This window comes from Vipera berus, assembly GCF_964194415.1.
Source record: "Vipera berus genome assembly, chromosome: 2".
Lineage (NCBI taxonomy): Eukaryota > Metazoa > Chordata > Lepidosauria > Squamata > Viperidae > Vipera > Vipera berus.
In genome coordinates, this window is record NC_138203.1 from 16,659,928 (window position 1) to 16,673,522 (window position 13,595).

Here is a 13,595-nt window from a genome sequence, read left to right on the forward strand (position 1 = left end):
ACTTTTTTTACAGAGGTCATTAAGCAAATCACCACAATTAATAGAATAACACAATTGGAAGGAACCTTGCAGGTCTTCTAGTCCAACCCCCTGCTCAAGCAGGAAATCCTACACCATTGTAGGATTGTCCAACTTCTTCTTAAAAACCTCCAGTGTTGGAACACCCATAACTTCTGGAGTCAAGTTGTTAATCCAAACCATTATTTGCTATGGGGCATTTTGCCAAAAACCAGAATTAAATGCCAATTTTCAGCAAAAATGTAAATCATGATTACTTTGCTGCAGGATGCTGCAGTCGGCCCTAAATACGGGCCAAGCACCTGAAATGTGGTCATGTGACTGCATGGGGGGAGTGTTGGAATTTTGGAGCCTGGGCATAAATACCTTTGGGGGAGGGTTTGCTATAACCAGTTGTAATTTGAGGACTACCTGTATTTGACACCCCCCTCCAATGTTACACCTGTCCTAAACTACTAAATATAGCTCCTAGCTATAGTTTCCCCTCCTTGCTTAATTATTTTCAGATTTGCTAATTGTCACTTGCTATTCCTACAAGGCAACCTTTCACAATCTGAGACCTTCAAGGGCAGGGATGGGTAAACTATGGCCCTTTCACAGCCTGTGGACTTCAACTCCCAGAATTGCTGGCTCAGGAATTCCGGGAGTTAAAATCCACAGGTTGCAAAGGGGCCATTGTTGCTCACCTCTGTAACAGGTTGTTTTAGGGTGCTATTAGTAAATGAAAACAAGGGGAGGAAGGAGGAAACAGTGGATTATAAGGCAAGGCAGAAAAATATATGATAGCATCTTCCAGTGGTTGGAAACCACTTCCCTATATCTGAAACTGCGGAACTACTACCATAAACTTCTGCAATTCGGGGAAGATCATGACTAATAGGCATGAGGAACAATGCTATTTGCAGGACTGTTTTTAAAGAGAAACAGGTATGGATCACCGCCTTCAAATATGTGCTTGTTTTCAGAGCTTTCTGAAAGTATGTGCCTTCAGTTTCAATGCGGGGTTCGGATCCAGCTTGGTTTTGCTGCAGAATTCTCCAATGTCATGATCATCTACACAAGAATTGTAACGAAGCCGCCTGAAATTACTGTTTGCAATGCTTATGTCACCGATTTTCCCTTTGTAAGTTAGTCTCAGAAGATGGCACGTTTATTGTTGGGAAGACGATATGTACAAAACAGAAATATCTTGCTTTAAACATGAAACACATTTGGCATGATAATAAAGCAGGAGTCTGGCTGGGGAATTCTGGAAGTTGAAGTCCGCAAGTCTTAAAGTTGCCAAGTTTGGAGACTCCTGATATAAAGGATGAGAATGAAGGAGAGGGGGTTGCAAAACCTAACCACCTCATCATTTTCATTTTAATGCTTTCAATTTCTACAGGAATTGGATGTGGATCCGAAAGAGGCCAATAAAGGAACTCCTGAGGAAACCGGCAGTTATTTACTTTTAAAAGATTTGCCCAAACACTGCCTCTACACAAGAATAAGTTCACTACAGAAGCTAAAGGTAATTACTTGCAGGCAAATTTGGTTTGCTTTCTTATATTTCTACATCCCCTGAGTGGCAGCAACGCTGTTCAATTATTGTTTAGACCAGGGGTCTTCAAACATGGCCCTTTTATGACTTGTGGACTTCAACTCCCAGAATTCCTCAGCCAGCTTGTCTGGCTGAGGAATTCTGGGAGTTGAAGTCCACAAGTCATAAAAGGGCCAAGTTTGAAGACCCCTGTTCTAGACCTACTAAGGTTATCCTTTGCTTGCAGCTTTAGAAGCAAAGTATGTATGTTGAAGGAGCGGCAGGGTAGCCTAGAGGTGAAGACGCTCGCCTCCTACTTGGAAGGTTGAGAGTTCAATCCTAGGCAGTGAAGATCAGGGTGCAAGGAGAAAATATCTGCTCTGAACTCTACATAGGCATCAGGAAGAGCATCCGGTCGGTAAATTCTCAGCTCCATTCAGTCGCGCCCCCCCCCACCCCCAAATCCACACCACTAAAAGAGTCTACAACATCATAAAAAGAAGAAGAAATGTGTATTGAAGGCTACCAAATGGCAAATGTTTCACCTTTCATTCATTGGATGTGGGTCAATGGTCTCTGGAATAGTAAAGCAAACTGTATGGAGAAGTTGCTAGAAAAAGAAATAGTACCGAAGAATACTGGCTTCTGTAACAAGTCTTAAATATGCATAGGGCCAAGAAATGATTTGGGAATGAAGTATAATTTGAGATATACTGTAGGTAGTCCTCGACATAGAACCATTTGTTTAGCAACATTCCAAGTTACAATGGCACTTTAAAATATTATTTATGATGGTCTTTGCACGGAAATTGCAGTCACATGATCATGACTCGGGCACTTGACATGTATTCACTATAGTTGTGGTGTCCTGGTCACCTTTTGCAACCTTCCCAACCAGCTTCCAGCCAAGTCATTGGAGAAAGCTGGTTTTGCTTAACAAGTGTGGAAAAGAAGTCATAAAAATCAGGTGTGGTCATGTAATGACTCACTTAATGACCTCATTGCCTAGTGATAGAAGTTCTGGTTGTGATGGTGGTCATAAGTCGAGGACTCCCTGTACTATTTTGAATGAGGAAATTGCCCATTGAAACTGCAGTGTGACTTAGCAAAAAAAATGTAATTTGATTTGCAAATCACTCTAATGGCTGGTGATCCAGTACAACTTTCTGTATATAAGATGAGACAACTGGAGTTTATTCTGGAGAATACTGATCTACCATGAGTTACACTGGATAGGGAAAAATATATTTATTTCTTGATTTAATTTTCCATGGAATGTCTCCCTCTCAAAGCAAATTATTTCTGTGAAATTCATTTGTTTGTCTGGTTGTATACGTTCTCTAGTGGAGAGCAAGCCAGCATAAGACCATCATATCTATTTCTAATGTCTAGTGCAGGGTTTTCCCAATCTGGCAACTTTAAGACTCCCAGAATTCTTTAGTCAAAATGGCTGGCTGAGGAAATCTGGGAGTAGAAGTCCACAAGTCTTAAAAGTTGCCAGGTTTGGAAACCCCTGTGCTAGATATGGTGATGCCACAACATTGGAAATAGATGGCCAGCATCATTTTTTTTCTTTTTAAGGTATCCATTTGGGAATTTCATGATAGAAATATAGAGATGTTTGATGACAATCATATTCTGAATTACACTGAATGCCTGCTGCAAAAAGCTATCAATATTAATATATCTCCCTTTAAATCATAGGAAGATTTAACATTCACTGTTTGTCTGCATTATGAATACATGGGACTTGAGGACGCTGTGGATGAAAGAAAGGTGGTTAACATCGGCAAGCCGCTGGTTGCTAAATTGCGCATTCACCAAGGATTTGGCAAGTGCAGCTGCTTCCAGAGCTGTTGTTTGCCTCATGACACTTCCTCCGCCCAGCCACTGGCCACGCAAGCAGCTGGATTCTGCCCATCTCACCTTAATCAGCCGCATTCTTACACAGGCTTTGTCCAATCAAGTCCTTCTCTTATAGAAAGGCTGAGGCAGCCACCAAGATGCCACTGCTTGATGGTTCCAGATAGATTAATGGGATGGCAGTCAAAATGGTCACACTCATCCGATTCAGACCTGAGCAATATTCCTGTGGAGACCACAGACGAACTCGAATCTGATTTCTCCGGAAGTTTAAAACTATCTCATGAGCCTTAAACAAGTTTCTGTGTAGGTTGGCGTAGCATTTTCAATGGCACCGCCCTGGAATGAAATTCTAAGGCCTGGTGACCTCTTTGTCTGGATCCATACATTGGGCTTACAGTATTGGCTGAGGGCGAAAGAGATTTAAAAATGTTTTCAGACAACCGGAAATTCAGGTTGGAACGTTCCCAGGTATTAGCCCTTGTGAGGGAAAAGATGAAAAAGAATTTAGTGAAGGCAGACTAGATTTCTGCGGGAAATGACTTCCTAATAACCCAGCACGTTGATTGTCAGAACAAGCACAAGTCTTTTACGATACAGAATTTTTAACGTGCTGACTGACATCAGACATCTACTTCACCAGGCAGTGAGGAGAGGGGGAGTAGCAAATAGGCAGAAAATCAGGCGATCCCGATGGGCAGAGCAGGCATGCGTGTAAGCAACGTTTTGAGAGGAAGAAGCAAAGTGGCCTATGATGGAGTCTGAAAAGAAGCCATCACAGAATGATCTTACAATCCAAAGAAGCGGATATTAAAGGAAGTTAAGGGCTACCGAGCACCAACTTGCTTTGCTTTCAGTTACTGCTGAGGCAGGCAGAGTGCGCGGGCCAGTTAAACGGTGGCGGCAGTTGAGTAAGAAAGTTGGCATGCTAAGATCTGCCCCCACCCTCCATATCCTTCTGCAAGAGCCTGAAGACCTGGCTCTGCTGGCTGGCCTGGAGTCCAAATGGAGGAGTTCCACTCTGCAAATGGCTGCTGGATTCCCTCCCTCCTTGTTCTCTGCTATCTACTTGTCCATCTTTCTTTTTTGGTAACCTTATAGTTATACAGGTAGTTCTCGACTTAACGACCACAATTGAGCCCAAAGTTTCTGGTTGCTAAGTGAGACAGTTGCTAATTGAATTTTGCCCCATTTTGCAGCCTTTCTTGCCACAGTTGCTAAGTGAATCATTACAGTTAGTAAGTTAGTAGCAGTTGTTAAGCGAATCTGGCTTCCCCATTGACTTTGCCGGTCAGAAGGTTACCAAAGGTGATCATGTGACCCTGGGACACTGCGACCGTCATAAATAAGAATTACCAAGCATCTGAATTTTGATCATGTGACCATGGGGATGCTGCAGTGTTTGTGCGAAAAACATCAGAAGTTACTTTTTTCAGTGCCGTTGTAACTGAACAGTAACAAAGAACTGCTTGTAGTCGCCTGTAGTCTACTTATATTTCTCGCGGTGTTCTCTTTCACTGTTTATTTTATTCTTCCAATATCTTAACTTCTGTTCTGTTCACACTCTTCATTTCATCTTTTTTATTGTTGTAAGCCGCCTAGAGTGGCCCCACAGTGAGGTAGGCGGCATATAAATTTAACAAATAAATAAATACATAGGCTAGTGATCCAATGAGATAGGCTAACTGCCACTTGCAGAAAGAAAGAAAAAAAAGCAACGTGCATCAGACTTGTCCTTTTTTTAAAAAAATGTGTGCTATCAAGTTAGTGTCAACTCTTACTGGATTTATATCCCTCATTTCATTCAGAAATTAAGGTAACATACAGACCATTCCTTCCTCCCATTTTCCTGCAACAGCCCTGTGAGGTGGGCTGGACTGATAGTCCCACGTCCCTGAGTGAGCTTCCGTGGCTGAACCCTGGCCTTTATGCTGACAGACAATATGGCTTAACCCTTATACCACACTGGCTGTGCCCGCCCCCACCCCCAAAATGATATAATCATGTGAACACCAACTCTTTCATTTCCTGGGGTGTATCCATTGTGCTAAGTCATTGTTTATTTTAAACATAGTCTGTTCGATCAAGCCACAATGGCCATTAGGGTTTATAATCATGGCTTCAATCAGAATAGAGCTGGAAGGGACCTTGGAGGTCTTCTAGTCCAGCCCCCTACTCAACCTTCTGCTGCTTACGAAACCCATTTTGAGCTTGTGTAGTTAGGATTACCCCAAGGGTGCTTTTTCAAAAGGCAACTGGACTACTTTTGTTTTTCTTTGAAGACATTTCACTTCTCATTCAAGAAGCTTCTTCAGTTCTGAGTTCTGAAAAGGTGCATCTCAGTTCTGAAAGGTGCTTTTTCAAAAGGCAAATCCAGTTGCCTTTTGAAAAAGCAATCTTTGGGACAACCATGACCTGGATGACTGAGAATCTCCATAGACATGTAGCTATGATTGTGTATGTCAAGTAGGTGCCGCCACTCAGTGATAACATAGTTGGATTTTCTCCGTGATGCACCCATCACTGCTGTAACTTAGACCTCCTTCCTTGCTGTGGTCTTCCTTTCTTTCCTTGCACCTTTCCCACAATAAGAGAGCTAGATCTTTGCCTACTGTGGCTGAAGTATGGTTAATTTGAGTCTGGTCATCTGTGCCTCTGGCGAGGATTCTGGGTTGGTTTTGATAATTAATACATGTGTTTGTTTTCTTGGCTGGCCACAGTATTTTGAAGAGTCTTCTCCAGATTTTGCTCTTCCAGTACCCCAAACAACCAAAATATTCTGGGTTTTGTTTCTGCTGGACCCTGTCTGTCCCCAAATTGTTCATCGGAAATTCCAGAACATGATAGAATCTCCCTTGTTCAGGACAAAGCATACGTTCCAGGTGGTGCTTATTCTTAATTCTATTTCAAGTACCAGGTCAGCTTTAGTTATTTAAGCAATTTCATCCATATCCTTTTTATAGTATTTACCGATAATTATCGGCCTATTCTCAAAAGAGGTTTCGAAATATCCCATTAAGAAATTAATTCTTGTTCAGTCTTTTTTTTTTTTGCATTTGTTATTTTTCTTAACATTGTTAATTTAAGGTATTCCCAAAGATCCAAATATAATAATTTATAAGAATTCCTTGACTTGAGTTTTTATTTATTCATGCACACATGCAGGGCACTTTATTCTTTCCAAGACAACAGAATGTTGCAAAGAAATTCTGTAGAGGATTTTGAGATTCTTTCTCTGTACCCTTCTGTATTTTTATCTGTTCGAAAACAGATTGGAATTGAGATGAAATTTTGTGTGGCAGGACAAACTAGCAAAATGAAGATCAAGATAAAAAATTACTTGGATCTGGCTGCCAGTTGCAGAACATAATCTTGAGGTGGGCGGGGGGAGGAATCCTCTTTTGCATCTTAATGGGAGAAGCAGATGGGGAGCAGTTTGAAATGTTGCCAAGATCCAGAATGGAGCAAACACGCATGGAGAGAATCACAAACGCAACGCTAGGAGAGAGCAGAAACAAACGGAGGCAATACATGCATCTACAAGGGTAATATGTTCAAATGTATATGTATCTGCTGCACAAATAAAGCACACTGAGTAGACTCTCGCCCACGCACAGATGCTTAGGCAACACATGCAGATATGCTGATTAGCCCAATCAGAGAGTGTACACCAACACTCACTGATAGAATTCATTACTTTACTACATAGAAAAAAATAACAGGCACTTCCTATAGCCACCAAGAGAGGTTGGGAAGCATGCTTTCCCTATGTTGTTTGGGGAAGGTAACTTGGCACTGATAGTATCAATGGAGATGCATAACAAAGATTATAAGGTACGTCCAGATCAGTATTAGGCCATTTTGCCTGCTTTGGCCAACTAGGTACCTGCAGGTTCCCCCGCACATGCGTGCTAGTCGTTTCCAACTCTCGGGGCCGGTGCTCATCTCCGTTTCAAAGCCAGAGAGCCAGCGCTTGTCCGAGGACGTCTCCATGGTCATGTGGCCAGCATGACTAGATGCCAAAAGCGCACAGAACACTGTTACCTTCTCACCGTAATGGTCCCTATTTTTCTACTTGCATTTTCACGTGCTTTCGAACTGCTAGGTTGGCAGAAGCTGGGACGAGTAACAGGCGCTCACTCTGTTGCATGGCACTCGGGATTCGACCCGCCAAACTGCCGACCTTCTGATCGACAAGCTCAGCGTCCTAACCCACTGAGCCACCGCGTCCCTGGTACCTGCATAGGTTAACTGATTAGAGACTATTTTGATGACCAAACTTTTGTACATATACTCAATTCTCTGTCAGTAGCTCCTTTTAATAACCACAAGAAGTAAATAAGTATACCCTACTGTAGCCATCTAAGTAAGTTTTGCATGTGGTCAACTTCCAAATCTCTCCACTCTTGACCATTTAACCATTTGTTATTCCTGTTAAAAGTGGAATGCTGGAAACAGACGGGAGAGCATGGATCATTAAGGGCTCTCCCAGCCAACTCCAGTTAATTCAGTGCCCTCCTCATTTAAGCTACAGCAGCGTCTGGAGTAACCTATTTGCTTGGCCCTCGCTATGGTTAAGCTCATGAGCCACCCAACAATGACCAAGTCTAAGCTTGAAGAGCTCTTTGAGATCACTTCTTCTCAAACTTCTGTTGCATTACAGTTACCAACATTGCTAATTGGTATGTTTTCTGTGCTTCTTGGTTATTATGGGGATTGTAGTACTACTTAGTGCTTTTTTTGGACATAGAATGCATGGAATGGCGTTACAGCATCTTTTTTTGAATGGATGAACCCGTTCCTTCTAAGTGGCCAGCGTGAGTTACCAGCATTCACTCTCATGCTTCCCCCCCCCTTCCTGCCACGCAGGACTCACCTGGAAAAGATCTGTCTCCTCTCTGCCATGGTTCCTGCTGCCACTCCAATCTGAGGCCAGGGGACGTGTCCACAGCCCCCCGTGGCCCGATCCAGGCTCCAGAGGCCTAGAAAAGATCTCTTCTGCCCTGATCTATGGCCGCGGAATGATTTTGCACACACACCCCCGGCAGCCCGATCTGGGCTCCAGAGGCCTTTTCCAAGCCTCCGGAGTCCTGATCCATGGTCATGGAATGATTTTGCAGGAGCCTGAATAGGGCGGCTGGGGGCCTCAAAATCGTTCCGTGGCCATAGACCTGAGCTCCGAAGATCTTTTCCAGGCCTCCAGAGCTGCAAGGCCGCAAAATGGCTCCGCAGCCATGGATTCGGGCTCCAGAGGCTTAGAAAAGGCCTCCGGAGCCCAGATCGGGCCACAGGGAGGCCCCATAAAATCGCTCCACGGCCATGGATCCGGGTTCCTGAGGTCTTTTCCAGGCCTCTGGAGCCCGGATTGGGCCGCGGAGGGCTGTGTATGCATCCCCTGGCCTCAGATCAGAGCAGCAGCAGGAACCGTGGCAGAGAGGAGACAGACCTTTTCCAGGTGAGTGATCTGCGCCTCGGAAGCTCCCTAAAGCGGTTTCTTCTCCATGCCCCCATTCCATAAAGGGCTTTTGACTGGAGTCGGAGCTTTGTGTGAGTTCTGGCACCTTAAAAAAAAAGCACTGGTACTACTATACTGGAAGTTATCCATTTGGGAACATCTTCCAATCATTTATTACTGCTCCATTATTTAGTCTGCATAATTCCTTGATCCTTGAAATATAATCCTGTTTTATAAAATCTTTGTGAAGCTCTGTGTGGAGTTGTAATGAGTAGAAAAATTCTGCAAAATTTATAACAAAGCTCAGCTTTAGTCCACAAGGCCATCTGCTGATCATGATGTGCTTGATCAGGGTAATGTTCTTTGGTGCAATATTTGGTGTCACAGAGGAGCTAATTGGATGCCTTCAGAAACTCACAGCCATAGACAGACCAAAACATTGATGGTTGTTTATCTGAAACAGAGATTGTGACAGAACAACTGAATTGCCAGTATCTGGCATTCTGCATATGAATTTGGCATATAAATTTGCATACAACTGCCACCAACCTCTTGTATTTATTTAATAGATTTATGTACCTAGTCATCTCACGTATGCAATGAGTGGCACAGGAAACTAAAATAACAAAAAACAAACAAAGCCATTAAAAAGTACAGTTAAAACAGTTAAATTATAATAAAACAAAAACATAGGAGAGTGCATTTCAAAACCCACAGACAGGATGTCTGTTTTGCAGCCTCCATACTCCATGAGAACCATCGGCCCAATGACAAAATTAGGTCCTCAGGGCCTTCAAGGAGGACAGTGGAGTTGGGGCTAATCTCCCTTTGGAGGGATGATGTTCCAAAGAGCAGGCACCAAGCAGAAAAGGGACTTCTTAGTCCTCCTAGACCAGATATGTCAAACTTGTGATGTCACATGACGTCACGCAATGTATCAGAGCCTTTTCGCCATTGCCGGCAATGGGTTGAGCGCGGCTTCCGGATGATGCGTCCAGCCTGCGGGCCGGCAGTTTGACACCCCTGCAAGGACCTCCTCCTGCTGGGCCTCATGGGATATAATGGGAAGTAGATGTAACTAAGGAGAAGCCTGGCCCCAAATAAGGCTTTAGCGGTCATGTTGTTGTTAGCTGCGAAGTCGTGTCCGACCCATTGCAACCCCATGGACAACGTTCCTCCAGGCCTTCCTGTCCTCTACCATCTTCTGGAGTCCATTTAAGCTCACGCCTACTGCTTCAGTGACTTCATCCAGCCACCTCATTCTCTGTCGTCCCCTTCTTCTATTGCCCTCAATCTTTCCCAGCATTAGGCTCTTCTCCAGTGAGTCCTTCCTTCCAAGAATTAATCCTAGAACCAGACTGGCAACGAATGCAGCTTGCTGAGCAGAGGTATAATATTCAGTTGAAGGGCCACACATAACTGTCCAGGCCACCACATTTTGCATCAGCTGAAGCTTCCAGATACTTCTCAATGGTAACCCCGTGTAGCGTGCATCACAGTAGTCCATTTGAGAGGTGACCTAGACAGGAGTGACTGAGAATAGAGCTTCCCAATCCAGGGACAGGCACCACTGGTACACAATACAAAGTTGCACAAAGGCCCTCCTAGCCACGACTACCATCTGCTCCTTCTGCAGGAATTTTAAACCCAGAAGGATTCCCAGATTGTACACAGTGTCTTTACAGGGCAATGCCACCCCATCAAGCACTAAAGATGGTATATTCCTAGCTCCAGAAACCTGCCCAGACCCTAAGCCACTCAGTCTTGCCAGGACTGAGCCAAAGTCTGCACAGCTGATGGTAATAAGAGCTGCCAACTATCACAGAGGACAACAAGTTGAGAACACTTGTGGCACAGTATCACACAAAAATAGGGAACCTGTCCTTCCAGCATAAAGTTCATAAGCATTGTCATGGCATCAGCTGAATCTATTTCCAATATGTGATTCCTACATTTCCGTTTTCTACGTTCAATTCTAAATCAGAGGTATCCAATCTTGGCAACTTTATATTTTGTGGACTTTGACTCCCGGAATTCTGGGAGTTGAAATCCACAATTCTTGAAGTTTCCAAGGTTGGATACCCATGATTAATATGCTTCAGTTTCATGCTTAATAGATTAACAGCCTCTATTTTTTATTATCTTGTGGGAGTAAATTGTTGTTGCCTTTGAAGTCTGGACATATTTTGATTAATTGATCATGTGCCATTAAGTCAGTGTCAACTCTTGGTGACTGCATCAAAAATTCTACTTAAGAATGAATTAATATATGAATATTATTTTATGGAGATCACATCAGACAAACATAGAAAGTGACATTGTATTTGTTTTTTTACACGGCATTGACTCCCCTTCTCATGAAATTCAATTTTTCCTTCTGTATTAACACTGCAAAAAAGGCTTGGGTGCTTTAAACATTTCTTTAGAAAGATAAGAGAATTTCAAATAGATGTTAAATATTATCATCTCTCTTCCCCTCTCTTCTAAAATTAAAAATGTAAATCTGGAGATCACAAGGACCATGTTGTATGTATCTAATCTGCAGAAGAATATTACCAGTATTTGAACTGATCTTGCTATAGGTAGATTCACTTAATTATTTCACATTATACCCTTCCTTTCTACCCATAGGTAAATGACTAGATGTGTGCTAGTCATTTCCAACTCTAGGGGCCGGTGCTCATCTCCATTTCAAAGCCGAAGAGCCAGTGCTTGTCCGAGGACATCTCCATGGTCATGTGGCCGGCATGACTAGATGCCAAAGGCGCACGGAATGCTGTTACCTTCCCACCGTAGTGGTCCCTATTTTTCTACTTGCATTTTTTCGTGCTTTTGAACTGCTAGGTTGGCAGAAGCTGGGACGAGTAACAGGTGCTCACTCTGTTACGTGGCACTCGGGATTCGACCCCCCAAACTGCCGACCTTCTGATCGACAAGCTCAGCATCCCAACCCACTGAGCCACCGTATAGGGAACTCAAAACAGCTAATATTAAAACAGAAAAGAAATGACTGTGTTGTGAGGAAGAGGGAGAAAGTTTCAAGATCTTAAAACGGTCTGCTGGATGCTTCAGCAATTTTCTTGATATTCCCATCAGAGTAAAAGCTTAGTAAGTGCTGGAGATCATCAAATAACGTTCTTGCCGGCAAGGAGGTCAGTCAGGGTCATTTGTGATTTTGAAGTAAAACCCAGGCAGAACATTTCCCCTGCAGCTTTTTTTTTTTTTACTGGTTCTCAGTCTGATGAAGGGCATGTGTTTTTCAACTTCCTTGCAAAAGAGAAAAGCATTTAAGTGAAATTCCCCTTGGGGTTGGCACAGGAGCATCCTTTCCCTTTTTTAGTTACAAGATGATGGATATGAATAAAGGCAGGGCTTTTTTTCTCATAGAACGTTCAGAACGGAGTTCCGGCACCTTTTTTGGATGGAACCTTGTAGGGTAGGCAAGGCGGGTTGTATGACATGTGTGAGTTCCGGCACCTTTTTCTTTTACAAAAAAAGCACTGAATAAAGGTAATCCTCGACTTACAGTCATAATTGAGCCTGCAATTACAGTTGTAAGGCATAATAGTCATTAAGCGGGTCACCACGTGACCGCACCCAATTTTAGGACTTTTTTTTTTCTACAGCTGATGGTCGTAAAGCAAACACCATGGTTGTTAAGCAAATGCTGCAGTTGTTAAGCAAACGCATTGTTTTGCTATGGGGCTTTTTTGTTATTTTGCCAGAAGTAAGAAGCAAATGCCGAGTTTCAACAAAAACACTGTAAATCAGTCCTCTGACTGTAAGGCACTGCAAACAGTCATAAATGTGACTGCAGGAGGTGAGGCACAGTCATTGAAATTTCAAATCCAGGTCGTAAGTTCCTTTTTCAGGGTCTATCATGACTTCAAATGGTATCCTGTCTTTTCTCTGTATCATTCTCCATCCTCTCTGGCTTTCCATGGTTCCGTGATTAAATCTCAAGGAAACTGGAAACTCCAGAAGAAATGTGTCCCAATGGATACTTTTTGCAATGAAGTTCTTCCCAACCTTAAGGAATCCTGCCTTTTGGAATGTGGTACTTTTTCCCTCTCACTGGGACTCAACTTCAAAGGCCTATGTTAGAATATTAAATTTAGTCGCTGGAACAGTAAAGTGTACAATGGGCCAGAACTCACAGCTGTAGTTGATTGGTTTGAGAGTGCTGGCTCCTGCAAGAGGCTATGTACACTATGATCGGTTGTGTGGGTGTAAAGGGGGAGTTCCCCTCTTCCCTGCCTTTTTCTTCTGTTGTATTCCGCATGCTGTTTTAAAATTTACCTCATGATGTTCCTGTGCGCCTGACTAACTTGTCTGCTGTGAATATTAACATAAAATATAATTGTTTATATAAAACTACAAGTTCAGGTCAAGGTCTCTGACTTCATATGGATAGCAGCTAACACAATTCCCTGACAGACTATTTGTGTCCACCCAATTCTCCAGAACTGGTTCTGGTGTCACTATTGATCTAGCCTTCTGCAGATTTCTTGGCCATAATGTGCTCCTGTCTCTCTAATACTTTGTGTCAAATAGCAATAGCACTTAGACTTATATACCACTCCATAGTGCTTTACAGCACTCTCTGGGTGGTTTATAATGTCAGCCTATTGTCCCCAACAATCTGGGTCCTCAATTTACTAACCTCAGAAGGATGGAAGGCTGAGTCAACCTTGAGCCCTTCAGGATCAAACTCCAGACTTTGGGCAGAGTTAGCCTGCA

General features: G+C 43.1%; 1 protein-coding gene across 2 annotated transcripts in view; it reads left to right on the forward strand.

Moving 5' to 3' along the window:
• MALT1 (MALT1 paracaspase) overlaps nt 1–6,716 on the forward strand; it is a 48,096-nt gene extending 41,380 nt beyond the window's left edge. For both annotated transcript variants that reach the window (XM_081320242.1, XM_081320243.1), the window contains 3 exons: nt 984–1,141; nt 1,403–1,528; nt 3,242–6,716. In XM_081320242.1, the coding sequence (XP_081176368.1) occupies nt 984–1,141; nt 1,403–1,528; nt 3,242–3,694 (737 nt within the window). In that variant the 3' untranslated portion in view covers nt 3,695–6,716. The remainder of the gene's footprint in view (nt 1–983; nt 1,142–1,402; nt 1,529–3,241) is intronic.
• Nucleotides 6,717–13,595: the final 6,879 nt, after the last annotated feature.